Source organism: Castor canadensis, chromosome 9, assembly GCF_047511655.1.
Source record: "Castor canadensis chromosome 9, mCasCan1.hap1v2, whole genome shotgun sequence".
Classification (NCBI taxonomy): domain Eukaryota; kingdom Metazoa; phylum Chordata; class Mammalia; order Rodentia; family Castoridae; genus Castor; species Castor canadensis.
Genome location: NC_133394.1, coordinates 82348167 through 82361902, shown reverse-complemented (window position 1 = coordinate 82361902; position 13736 = coordinate 82348167). Strand labels below are relative to the sequence as shown.

Here is a 13736-nt window from a genome sequence, read left to right as displayed (position 1 = left end):
AGAGAAATAATAAAAATAAGAGCTGAAATCAACGAAATAGAAACCAAAAAAACCATACAAAGAATTAATGAAACAAAAAGTTGGTTCTTTGAAAAAATAAACAAGATCGATAGACCCCTGGCAAACCTGACTAAAATGAGGAGAGAAAAAACCCAAATTAGTAGAATCAGGAATGCAAAAGGGGAGATAACAACAAACACCATGGAAATCCAGGAAATCATCAGAGACTACTTTGAGAACCTATATTCAAATAAATTTGAAAATCTAAAAGAAATGGACAGATTTCTAGATACATATGATCATCCAAAACTGAACCAAGAGGAAATTAATCACCTGAATAGACCTATAACACAAAATGAAATTGAAGCAGCAATCAAGAGTCTCCCCAAAAAGAAAAGTCCAGGACCTGATGGATTCTCTGCTGAATTCTATCAGACCTTTAAAGAAGAACTGATACCAACCCTCCTTAAACTGTTCCATGAAATAGAAAGGGAAGGAAAACTGCCAAACACATTTTATGAAGCCACTATTACACTTATCCCAAAACCAGGCAAAGACACCTCCAAAAAGGAGAACTATAGGCCAATCTCCTTAATGAACATTGATGCAAAAATCCTCAACAAAATAATGGCAAACCGAATTCAGCAACACATCAAAAAGATTATCCACCACGACCAGGTAGGCTTCATCCCAGGGATGCAGGGGTGGTTCAACATACGAAAATCAATAAACGTAATAAACCACATTAACAGAAGCAAAGACAAAAACCACTTGATCATCTCAATAGACGCAGAAAAAGCCTTTGATAAGATCCAACATCATTTCATGATAAAAGCTCTAAGAAAACTAGGAATAGAAGGAAAGTTCCTCAACATTATAAAAGCTATATATGACAAACCTACAGCCAGCATTATACTTAACGGAGAAAAATTAAAACCGTTCCCTCTAAAATCAGGAACCAGACAAGGATGCCCACTATCTCCACTCCTATTCAACATAGTACTGGAATTCCTAGCCAGAGCAATTAGGCAAGAAGAAGGAATAAAAGGAATACAAATAGGTAAAGAAACTGTCAAAATATCCCTATTTGCAGACGACATGATCCTATACCTTAAAGACCCAAAAAACTCTACTCAGAAGCTTCTAGACATCATCAATAGCTATAGCAAAGTAGCAGGATATAAAATCAACATAGAAAAATCATTAGCATTTCTATACACTAACAATGAGCAAACGGAAAAAGAATGTATGAAAACAATTCCATTTACAATAGCCTCAAAAAAAATCAAATACCTAGGTGTAAACCTAACAAAAGATGTGAAAGACCTCTACAAGGAAAACTATGCACTTCTGAAGAAAGAGATTGAGGAAGACTATAGAAAGTGGAGAGATCTCCCATGCTCATGGATTGGTAGAATCAACATAGTAAAAATGTCGATACTCCCCAAAGTAATCTACATGTTTAATGCAATTCTCATCAAAATTCCAATGACATTCATTAAAGAGATTGAAAAATCTACTGTGAAATTTATATGGAAACACAAGAGGCCACGAATAGCCAAGGCAATACTCAGTCAAAAGAACAATGCAGGAGGTATCACAATACCTGACTTCAAACTATATTACAAAGCAATAACAATAAAAACAGCATGGTACTGGCACAAAAACAGACATGAAGACCAGTGGAACAGAATAGAGGATCCAGATATGAAGCCACACAACTATGAGCAACTTATCTTTGACAAAGGAGCTAAAAATATACGATGGAGAAATAGCAGCCTCTTCAACAAAAACTGCTGGGAAAACTGGTTAGCAGTCTGCAAAAAACTGAAACTAGATCCATGTATATCACCCTATACCAAGATTAACTCAAAATGGATCAAGGATCTTAATATCAGACCCCAAACTCTTAAGTTGATACAAGAAAGAGTAGGAAATACTCTGGAGTTAGTAGGTATAGGTAAAAACTTTCTCAATGAAACCCCAGCAGCACAGCAACTAAGAGATAGCATAGATAAATGGGACCTCATAAAACTAAAAAGCTTCTGTTCATCAAAAGAAATGGTCTCTAAACTGAAGAGAACACCCACAGAGTGGGAGAAAATATTTGCCAATTATACATCAGACAAAGGACTGATAACCAGAATATACAGGGAACTTAAAAAACTAAATTCTCCCAAAACTAATGAACCAATAAAGAAATGGGCATGTGAACTAAACAGAACTTTCTCAAAAGAAGAAATTCAAATGGCCAGAAAACACATGAAAAAATGCTCACCATCTCTAGCAATAAAGGAAATGCAAATTAAAACCACACTAAGATTCCACCTCACCCCTGTTAGAATAGCCATCATCAGCAACACCACCACCAACAGGTGTTGGCGAGGATGCGGGGAAAAAGGAACCCTTTTACACTGTTGGTGGGAATGTAGACTAGTACAACCACTCTGGAAAAAAATTTGGAGGCTACTTAAAAAGATGGACATCGATCTACCATTTGATCCAGCAATACCACTCTTGGGGATATACCCAAAAGACTGTTACTCCAGAGGCACCTGCACATCCATGTTTATTGCGGCACTATTCACAATAGCCAAGTTATGGAAACAGCCAAGATGTCCCAGCACTGACGAATGGATTAAGAAAATGTGGTATCTATACACAATGGAATTTTATGCAGCCATGAAGAAGAACGAAATGTTATCATTCGCTGGTAAATGGATGGAATTGGAGAACATCATTCTGAGTGAGGTTAGCCTGGCTCAAAAGACCAAAAATCGTATGTTCTCCCTCATATGTGGACATTAGATCAAGGGCAAACACAACAAGGGGATTGGACTATGAGCACATGATAAAAGCGAGAGCACACAAGGGAGGGGTGAGGATAGGTAAGACACCTAAAAAACTAGCTAGCATTTGTTGCCCTTAACGCAGAGAAACTAAAGCAGATACCTTAAAGCAACTGAGGCCAATAGGAAAAGGGGACCAGGAACTAGAGAAAAGGTTAGATGAAAAAGAAGTAACCTAGAAGGTAACACCCACACACAGGAAATCAATGTGAGTCAATGCCCTGTATAGCTATCCTTATCTCAACCAGCAAAACCCCTTGTTCCTTCCTATTATTGCTTATACTCTCTCTACAACAAAATTAGAGATAAGGGCAAAATAGTTTTTGCTGGGTATTGAGGGGGGGAGCGGGAGGGGGCGGAGTGGGTGGTAAGGGAGGGGGTGGGGGCAGGGGGGAGAAATGAACCAAGCCTTGTATGCACACATGAATAATAAAAGAAAAATGAAAAAAAAAAAAAAAAGTTATAGAGCTAATGATTTGAACTCAGACAACCTGGCATAAAAATCCACATTCTTAAGTTTTTCTTCTGCTTATCTCCTTTGTGAAATTTCTCTTTCATCCCCTCTTCCACAGCAACAGTTATCTTTGTAGACTTTTCTTTTTTTCTCCTCTGACTTTTAAATGCTGGTCTCATTTCAGTTTTTGTGTTTGGCTCTTTTCTTTATATGCTCTTCCCAAGTGATTAATTCAAACCCATGACTTTCTCCATCACTTACAGGTTATCCACTTCTTCCACTCTTCAATTTAAAAAATTTTTTAATTCAAATTTCATAATTTTATGTCTAGCTCTAAAATTTGTCAGTGTTACTTAGCAAATCATGAGAACAACTCTCATGTTTATCACTATAGACTTTTGTCTTCTTTCCCCTTTCTCTGAATAATTTACAGAATTTGGACACCTGGTACTATTTCAGGTTATTTTGTCCACCTGGAAGGTCTTAATTATAATCTTTTGCATCTTCTTTATCTCTTACTTATCATTCAAAAGTCTTCTCCACCTCAGCCTCTTGAATCTTTCTGTCTGGTGCGATTTGAAAACCCATGGAACTTTCAGCAGTATATTACCAAATTTTTGGAATTTTTTATATATTCTGGATGCAAATCTTTTATTGGTGATGTGGTTTGCAAATATCTCTCCTTAACTTATGGCTTGTCTTCATTTTTGTTTTTTGAGAAAGGGTCTTCCTATGTAGCCTAGGATGGTCTTGACTTCAGGATCTTTATGCCTCAGTCTCCCAAGTACTGAGATGACAGTCCTGCACAACCACCCCTGGCTACCATGGTGTCCTAATGATTAAAGAAGTCCTCAGCCAGGATGATGAATAGGTCCTTGCTGAAAGCTTGTTGCCTACACAGAGCTTTATTTTATAGCTGTTTTGTTCTTGAAACAGGGCACTCTTACAGCCCTGTTTTCTTAGCTTCAAGTTAAACATTCTTAATTAGTTTGTCCCCAGACAGGTTATCACTTGATTAGATTCAGTTAATCTGTTTACTATTTTATTCTTTTCTGAATTAATTTTATGAACTTCCTATGTGCAAGTGACACAATACTTCAGGATTAAATGACATCTGCTAGTATTCTTTTGTGGCAATGTCTAACTCTGTGGACCTATTTTAAGGTCATGCCAATAATAACCTACATTATCCAAAACTAGAATATTGATTCTGCTTTTATAATCAATTTTTCTTAAAATGTGTTCAAAAACTTTGTTTTTGTTTTTTCTTTTTTTTTATTGTTTTATTATTCATATGTGCATACAAGGCTTGGGTCATTTGTGTTCAAAAACTTTATAGTTATCATGTAGCATATAACTTTCAAGAAAATAAAAGTAAATAATATGGTTATGGTTATTATAAAGCATAACCTTTGTGATAGCAAAATAATGGCCATCATATATTTATACCTCAGCTTATCTACTACTGTACTTAGAGGCAGTAATTAAAATAATAAACTTTAAAAGTTTTTCTTCACCAATGTTTCCCTCACCTATTGCTTGATTGATGTAAACACCGCCTTCTTTTCCCTCACTTTTTTTCTTTTCTCTTTTTAAATGCTCTTTTGGCATCTCTTATCAACTTTTGTGTTTCCTTCACTTCTTTGTCTTCTCTTCAGTTTCAAAACTAAGGATTTGAGGAGCTACAGTAAAAGTGGGTAAACATAACCAAAAGACAGATGGTGATGGTAGGCAATTTTATAAGATTATAATTTGCTGGGCTTTTTTTGTTTTGGTTTGGTTTTTTTTTGGCGGTACTACAGGTTTAAACCCAGGGCTTTACACTTGCTAGGCAGGTGCTTTACCACTTCAGCCACACTTCTAGCCTTTTTGCTCTGGTTATTTTGGAGCCAGGGTCTTGCTTTTTGCCCAAGCTGACCTGTTTTCACAATCCTCCTGTTTTACATTAACTCCCTTCTCTGGGTGACATGCAAATGCCACCACATCCACATGTTTTAATTAAGATAGTCTCATGAGTTATATTTTGCCCAGACTGTCCTGGCACCACAAACCTCCTGATTTCAGCCTCCTGTGTAGCTTGTGATGATAAGTGCATACCACTGTGCCCACCTGTTGGTTGAGAAGAGGTCTCCCACGCTGTTTGCCTGGGCTGACCTCCAGCCATGATCCTCCCAATCTCAGTTTCCCAAGTAGCTAAGATTACGGTGAGTGCCACCTGTGCCTGGCTTGTTTGTTTTTTTAGAAAGCTGCTTTAGCACTGCATTAAACCTTAAGATTGGGTGATCAAGGCAAAGCAGTTTTTAAAAATCTTAAAGATCTTTCCTAGAAAAACAGCTATAAACCATTCAAATCTGTTATCTCAGTGACACTTTGAAAAACAAATGTTCCTTTTATGTTTTAGAGTTCTAAATTCTAACCATAGGCATGCATAGAAATCCTATGCTGAAAAGACAAAAAATTGTTTAAAATAATTATCAAAGGCTCAGTAGTATAATTCAGAATGGATTAAATCAAGCATCAGAGGCATGATTAATAATCTTCATAGATAGAAAAATCAAATTGAAAAAATTCTGTTGCATGAGAAGTTACTTTTGCTTTTTGCTTTCTTATTTATAAGTAGTAATTATATTTTAAAGACTGATTTCTTTAAAAATATAAGTAAAAACAAGTATCTTAAGCGTTAAATTTAGCATATATTATCCATTGCTTTCACAAGGGGATACAAAAGATAGAATCATAAATAATAAGTATTTAAAAATACTATCAGTTCCATAATTAAAAGTACCTACTCAGTATATTCATCAATATTTCATTCTTCGTTCAAAACTTGTAACTTTTCCCTTCTCTGGCTAAGGTATAGATGGAAGGCAGTGTAGTTAGGTTTTTTTGCTGTTGTTGATCTGCTCACTCACTGGCAAGTTGCTATATCTGATCTCAGGATTTAAACTGTGGAAAGGAAGAGAGATAGAGAGCAGGGCACTCCCATCCCATTTCTATTATAAAATGATTAAGGCTGGCCCTTGTATTTGGTGGGTTTTTCAGAGTGCTTCACTGAAATCATACTACCTGTTACACTCCAGAAATTTTTTTTCTCTTACTAGCCATTACCCCATGCCTGCTAACTCTCAGACACCTTTTCTCTCAGGCCATTCTACAGTAGTAATAATTCTAATTCTTCCTCCTTTCCCTATTCCTCCCTTCTTCCTCCTCCTCCTCTTTTCTTTCTCCCCTTACTCCTCTCTCCTTCTTGGTAGTACTTGGGTAATTTAGGTGTTGCTTTAGGTTGTCCTGATTCCTTGCCTCTCTCCCTCCCACCTGTGGGACTGTCTGGTGTGCCCTCTCCTCCCTCCCTCTTCCTGCTGCCTCAAGGTGATAGCCAATACCTGTAGATTCTGAAGCGTGTATCAGGTCTGTTGTGTCACCCCTAACTATGGATCATGTAGCAAGCACTCCAAGGGGTCCCATTTCCCTGGCTTGGAGACTTGAAATTCAGCCCAACTCTCTTCAGAGAAATCCTTCCTATCCAGTCTTCTTTTTATATTGTGTGTAGACTTTGGAGCTATCTAACCAGTTTTCATACATAACACCTTGAAAATTTGCTACAGGGTAGTCTTTCTCACAGATCATGTTGGTGTCTGACTCCTAGTACCTCTGCTACCTCTGGTGAAACTTCCAATTTATTAGTATGTTTCTTAAGGAAGACAATAACTCCCATATCTCTTAGGAAAAAACAGCTTCAGTTTTTTCCCTTGAATAAATGTGCTATCATTATAATAAAGCATGAAAGCCTGGAGACTTTGGGTATGGACAGAGGTCTGAATAAATAATGACATTTCTTATAAAAGCTAAATAAACCCTTTGGCTTTTTCAAAGCAATATCTTGTAAGTCTGCTCCTTTCATCCACATTATGCATATAAATAGACGCAGACTTCAGGCTTACAGAGTTTACAGTAAATATTTGAAAAAGAAAGTGAAAAGACAGGCTGGCCTCATGTGTAGCTGAAATGGCTTTTACTGGGTCTGGATGAACTATAATAAATGTAAAATGAAATACTAGCTTTTTTTGTTAGTTGAGTAAACAAAGTCAACTTTTGTCTGAATTAGATGTTTTTAATTTAATGAAGAATTTAGTCAAAATAAGTACAATGTTTAAGATTTTCATTTCCTGCTAGCTTCTTTTCCAAACTCATCTGTTTCTGTCTACCAATAGATACACATTACATATTACGCTTAAATTGGTTTGTTCTAGGTAGAAACGTTAGCAGTCACTATAAAGAACAATTTTCAAGGTATGTCAATTCAAGAAAACTTATGTGGGAGAATTTTGATTAGCTGCATTTTCCCCTTCCAAAATAAAAATAGATTTTTTGAACCCCGTAGAAAATCTCAAATTTTGTCATTATATCACCTACTTAATTGAACATTGGAAAAATTGATCCTAAAAATATATTATCACAGAGACACTTTTATCAATTTGACTTCTGTAGAGTCTTAAATTACTAAGCATATTCATAGGAATAACCTCTTCCCTTATCATAGCCACACTACTTTTATTATTTATTGTTGTTGTTATTATTGTTATTATTCCCAAGTCACAGTTGGAAAATGAGTTTTGAAATGAAATTTCTTTCTCAGGAACAAATGGGAAGTTGGCATCAAAGCTGGGTCTAGAAATAGTTAATTCCATTCATTGTAAAATTTCCAATTACAGTGAGCCTGCCTTATTTACAAATTTTTTACATGTAGTTTTGACCAAGTGTGGTAAAATGACAATAATAATAATTTCAAAAATAAAAAGAAATTTCAAAAAACAAAATTTCAGATTCCCATGTGCACATTCCACAAATCAGTGGATGCAAAGAAACTCTTAGTCCCACATTATTGTCAGTTGTGTTTAAATCATTGTGTGATCTGCTGAGTGTTTCCCTGCCCTTCATTTTACAAAAATCTGCCTCCCCAAAAGCAAAGTAAAAGCAAAATGACTCTTTAAAATTTGTTGAAAGATTCGTTGTAGATTTTTCTTTAGTGAAAGTTGGGTGGTGTTATGAGAAAAATGAATCAAGCATCCACAGTTCTCAAGATAAAGAGCATGTTCTGAGATCTAATTTTAGGTGAGCAGTATTAACATATACAACAATAATTTCTGTGACAATAATGTGGTGGACTCCATATGGTTTCAAGTTATGGATGCTCAGACAAACTGTATATATTGTATAGGTAAATTAGAGTAATTTTAGAGCACTGAACTCTACACATCCTGAGGATTTGTGGTTTTTCCTCAGGGGGGGTCTCCTTGGTATCATATATTCATGAATACTAAGGGTCTACTGTATATGTTGGAGATAATAGAAGTCATTTAATGAATGGAAGAAATGTGTTTCATTTGACTCCCAACTTCCCCTAAGGATGGCTCTTAGGATCCTCTGTACTCTTCTTTACTCTTTATATCTGTAATGGATAGGATGAAACTTAGAAATGAACTCTGCAAGGCCTTGAACTGGTTTCATCATCTGTAGTTGAGTGCTTCGTGATACCCTGGCTTCTCTGTCTTCTCTCATGCAGTAGTCACCACCACTGTTCCCCAGTTGTGTCTCTGAGGTTGATACTGTTAGGCTAGAGCAAGTTGTTTTTTGAGGGTTTTTCCTCCAATTCCTTTATTCTTCATGAGTTTAAGACTATGGGATTACATTTAGACTGAAGGCCATAGTGAGAAATTAGATAGACATTAGGCTCATAATCTCTTATCATTGATACAGAGCTTTTATTACTAAAGTTGCAGTTAAGTTGCCAGTACATAGACCATCTGTTTGGTTTCCAGGTAATATGCATGTGTCACTAGCTGAGGCCCTGGAGGTTCGGGGCGGACCACTTCAGGAGGAAGAAATATGGGCTGTATTAAACCAAAGTGCTGAAAGTCTACAAGAATTATTCAGAAAAGGTAAGTCATTTTCAAAATAAAATTTTTTATTTCGCATATTGGGTAAACAGGAGATATAGGATAGAAATTAGATTTTGTTTCAGTATTCTTGTGCTTTGGCAGAATATGGACAGGGACACTTGCCCTTGCCTTTCTTAGGACTAAAAGTGCTCAGATTTTGTCTACATATTCTATGTGCCTGATATTGCACCAGGCACCCCACCACCACCAAAAAACCATTCCTTGTCTACTTGGAACTTACAGTCCATGTAAAAATGCTACCATGACAAGATCTACAAAGGAAGAGGTTCAGTGACTCTGTGACAACATGTAATAGGAGGATTTGACTTGGTCATGGGAAGAAAAAAGAAGACTTCCCTGTATGTTACTCCTGAGCTTAAACTTGGAAGAAAAGTAGAAGTTAACTGGGTAAGAGGAAGGGAGAAAAATTCTTGACAGAGAGAATAATATGTGCATTCCTATTCTAAATTGTTACTTGAAACTGGATAGTGTAGGCTGAATAAGTGGTTTGGTGCTTCCCTGTAGGTGGTCACTTGGTCCAAGTGGTTCTGTGGCATTTTGGATCTGAAAAAGTTAGTCATCCTTTGGTTGTCCAAAACCGTTTGCTATCACACTGAAAAGGTCCACGTGAAAATGGTGTTTATCATTCACATAATGTTCCCAGTATCTCTTTAGAAAATTAAGAGAATAAACCAAGCTTTATCTAATGGAAGAATTAGTCTTTACAACTACATTGAATAAGTAAATCAGACACAATAAACTTGAGAGAAATAGGTGAGATTGAGGGTAGTGATAGTGTTCAAGGTATGGTACTTGGACCAACAGTGTTGGTATCATGTGAACACTTGCTAGAATGCAAATACTTGGGCCCATACTAGAGACTTACTAAAATAAGAAACTCTGGGGGTGGAGCCCAGTGATCTGTGTTTTCATAAGCCCTCAAGGACATTCTGGTGTGTGCTACAGTTTGAGGATAGAGTTACTAAAGACCAGGAGCCACGGGAACGTTTTGAAAAGGTGTAGGGATAACCACTGATTACAAGAAAGTCTAGAGCACAGGGAAAGAGTGTTTGGGGACAGACAGTAAAGCTTTGTTTTTTTCCAATCCAGGGACTGGAACTTGGACAAAACAGTGTTAGGGCCCACCTATTACTGTTCATTACGTAGGTATTTGAAACACCTATTGCTAAGATGTTTGAGCATCTTTGATTAAAGCTAGGTTAATCTAAAAAATTTATTTTTTTATCAGGTTATCTTAAACAGCATTGCTTTGCTTGCTTCACTTTAATTTTTCAGAAAATTCAAAAGTATAGGCAAGCCAGAGTATACAGCAAATAGCCATGCTACAAAGGTGTTAAAGGAAGGATATCGTGTGACATTCTTCACTTAATTAACAATTAACAATAGTCAGTCTATTAATGTTGTAGAAATACCTACTCATTAGGTGTGAATGATCCAAATAAGTAGAAGGTGTCACTGTTGCCCTTAAGGGATTTATTCAGATCAGACAGATGCCTATGAAAAGTTTACCACTTCAAAACAGTGTGCCAGATGAACGAGAGACAATAACTACTACAAATGTTCAGAGGAGGGAGAGATAATACCTCTTTTTATTATACTGATGGCAGGATCACTGCCCAGGCTATGACTCATAGAATAAAAAGCGTCTTGTTTACTGTAAATTACTAAGGGTTTTTCCTTCTTTCAAATTTCATAATGTTAATAGAGATTGAATACCTGAATTTACAGTTCTTGTTATTGAGAGACAATTATCAGATAGCACATTGGATGTGGTATAAAGTTCATTGTGAGGCAGCTATCATATACTATTCAAAGGGAGCTCAGTCTAAGTCACAGAATAGTATCAGTATTATAGACAAATTATATTTGGCTTCTTTGGCAGTAGGAAGATTACCAATTACTACACTGCCAATTGGAAATTTCTATTTAATTGGAAGAAATAAATGCTTATTTGATTTATATAAAATCTATGAGCTTTCATTCCTTAGGTTTGATAATGCAGTGTCATTTGACTATAAGTTCTCTTGACTTGTGACAAACTGAAATAAAATAATTATTAGTTTGTTATTTTTTGGATGAACTGTGGTTGTCTTGATCCTTTAGTACACACTCTTATGAGTAACACTAGGACTGTTAGGGGGAAGCAGTTAAATACAGTGGCCTCCAAGAAGTTTGTTTTTCAAAAATGTGTTTTCCTATCCTGGTTAGCTTTGTGTTTCTGTGTCTGCTATATATATAAATCTTTCATTGTCAGTGGCTTTCCCCATTGTCTTGAACTTGTTTATTGCTTCCGTGGCCTTTTCAGTATACATGGGCAGCAAATTGTTGATATTTCTAGACATTTCCACTGGGAGATTATTGAACAAAGATCAAGAATATTATCTATTCCTTTATCTTTTTTGCACCTCCTAGCTATTTTGGGCTTTTGACATTTTTAAAAACAAAATCTTTGTAATTACTATTCATAGAATGATGATGTCAAAGTGTGAACTTGCTAAAGACACTATCTTAAAATGAATTTCTCTTCAGAGAAAGGAAAATGTTAAATGTAAAGCCTTTTTTTTTTTTTTTCTGGGTAGGACTGGGGTTTGAACTTAGGGCTTTGCACTTGCAAAACAAGTGCTCTACCAGTTGAGCCACACTTCCAGTCCATTTTACTCTGGTTTTTTGGAAATGGGGTCTTGAGAACTATTTCTCCGGACTGGCCTCAAACCACGATCCTCCCAATCTCAGCCTCCCAAGTAGCTGGGATTACAGGCATGAGCCATAGACGTCTGGCAAAAGATGTAAAACTTTTAAGAAACTTGCAATTCCAAACACTTAGATGATGGTGAAGATGGTAGTTGATTCCCCTTTTATTGTAAGGGTCTTAGCTTTATTGCCTTATGTTCATTAGTACATATCAGCTATATGATTACTACTTAGAATTTTTTGAGAATTTTCTTATGAGCTTGTTGATTATTTTGTGGTCATTTGAAAAAAAAATGTAGTTTTTGTTTCCAGGGTATAACTTAAGTTTATTAATTGTTGTGATTTTAAAATTGTTTATATTCTTTCTACTTTTTATACTTGATCTATAAAAATTCTTAGAGATAGTTAAAATCTTCTGTGATTTTATTATTACAGTTTTATCCGTCTTCTGTAATTATATATTTTCATGTAATTTTTATTATACATAAAATTGTTGACATACAAGTGGACTGGATCTTTTTTCTTTACAACTTTGCATTAAATTCTCTCTAGTCTGCTTTTAACATTGTCTCCTTAGTTCCTTTCATTTTATCTAATGTCTTTCTTCTGTCCTCTATTTTTACATGTTCTATATTGTAACTTACATATGTTTTATAAATACTAGAGACATGGATTTTACTTTTTTTTTTTGAGGGCCTAGTACCTGCTTGGCAGGTACTTTTTCACTTGAGCCACATCCCCAACCCTGGATTTTACTTCTTATTACCTACTTTCTTTTATTAAAAAACTAAATATGATCACTGAACTAAAAGTTCTGGAAGAATTTTATTAAGAGTCTTAATACATTATGACTTCCTAATCATATGCCTCAGTTCCATATTATTAACTTACTGGGAAGCATAGCTTATGTCAGAGAAAAAAAAGTATAGGTCTAGGGAGCAACAGACCCAATTCCTTTGATTTTTTTTTATGGAAGCTTCATCATGTAGGCATGACTGACCAACTTAACTAACCTTCATCCCCTGTTCCCTTCCCAGAGCTGGGGTGGTTGACTGACAGGGAGAAACTTGGTAGACTAATATTACTGCCTGCAATCTAGACCTACACAGTGGACAATTTTAATATCCTTTACAAAGGTGAAAGGTTTGGATATTAATGGAGAGAAAGAGGAATATAGTTGCCGAGGGCAAAACAATGAATAAGTGGGTTATATGAGAGAAATCCAATATTACATTAATACTCTGAAAGAATCACAGAGCAAGAGATGGCCTTGTTTCTAGCTCAATTATAAAAGATGCCTGAAAGGGTGAAGCTATGTTTTCCAGACCATTACTGCTTTGGAACCTGACAAGATCAAATGGAAGTCTGCAAATGTGAATGACCTTTTCATACCGAATGATGATAGATTGGATTAATTATTAATGATTGGATTGGATTCTAGTAATATACCAGTATCTTTTGAGTTCTAAATACTCTTTTTTTTTTTTCCATTTTTCTTTTATTATTCATATGTGCATACAAGGCTTGGTTCATTTCTCCCCCCTGCCCCCACCCCCTCCCTTACCACCCACTCCACCACCTCCCGCTCCCCCCCCTCAATACCCAGCAGAAACTATTTTGCCCTTATCTCTAATTTTGTTGTAGAGAGAGTATAAGCAATAATAGGAAGGAACAAGGGGTTTTGCTAGTTGAGATAAGGATAGCTATACAGGGCATTGACTCACATTGATTTCTTGTGCATGGGTGTTACCTTCTAGGTTAATTCTTTTTGATCTAACCTTT

At 36.0% G+C, this 13736-nt stretch overlaps 1 protein-coding gene across 12 annotated transcripts in view; it reads left to right on the top strand.

Annotated features, from left to right (window-relative positions):
- Ptpn13 (protein tyrosine phosphatase non-receptor type 13) overlaps positions 1–13736 on the top strand; it is a 198664-nt gene that overhangs the window by 33182 nt on the left and 151746 nt on the right. For all 12 annotated transcript variants that reach the window (XM_074041824.1, XM_074041827.1, XM_074041825.1 and 9 more), the window contains one exon: positions 9123–9242. In XM_074041824.1, the coding sequence (XP_073897925.1) occupies positions 9128–9242 (115 nt within the window). In that variant the 5' untranslated portion in view covers positions 9123–9127. The remainder of the gene's footprint in view (positions 1–9122; positions 9243–13736) is intronic.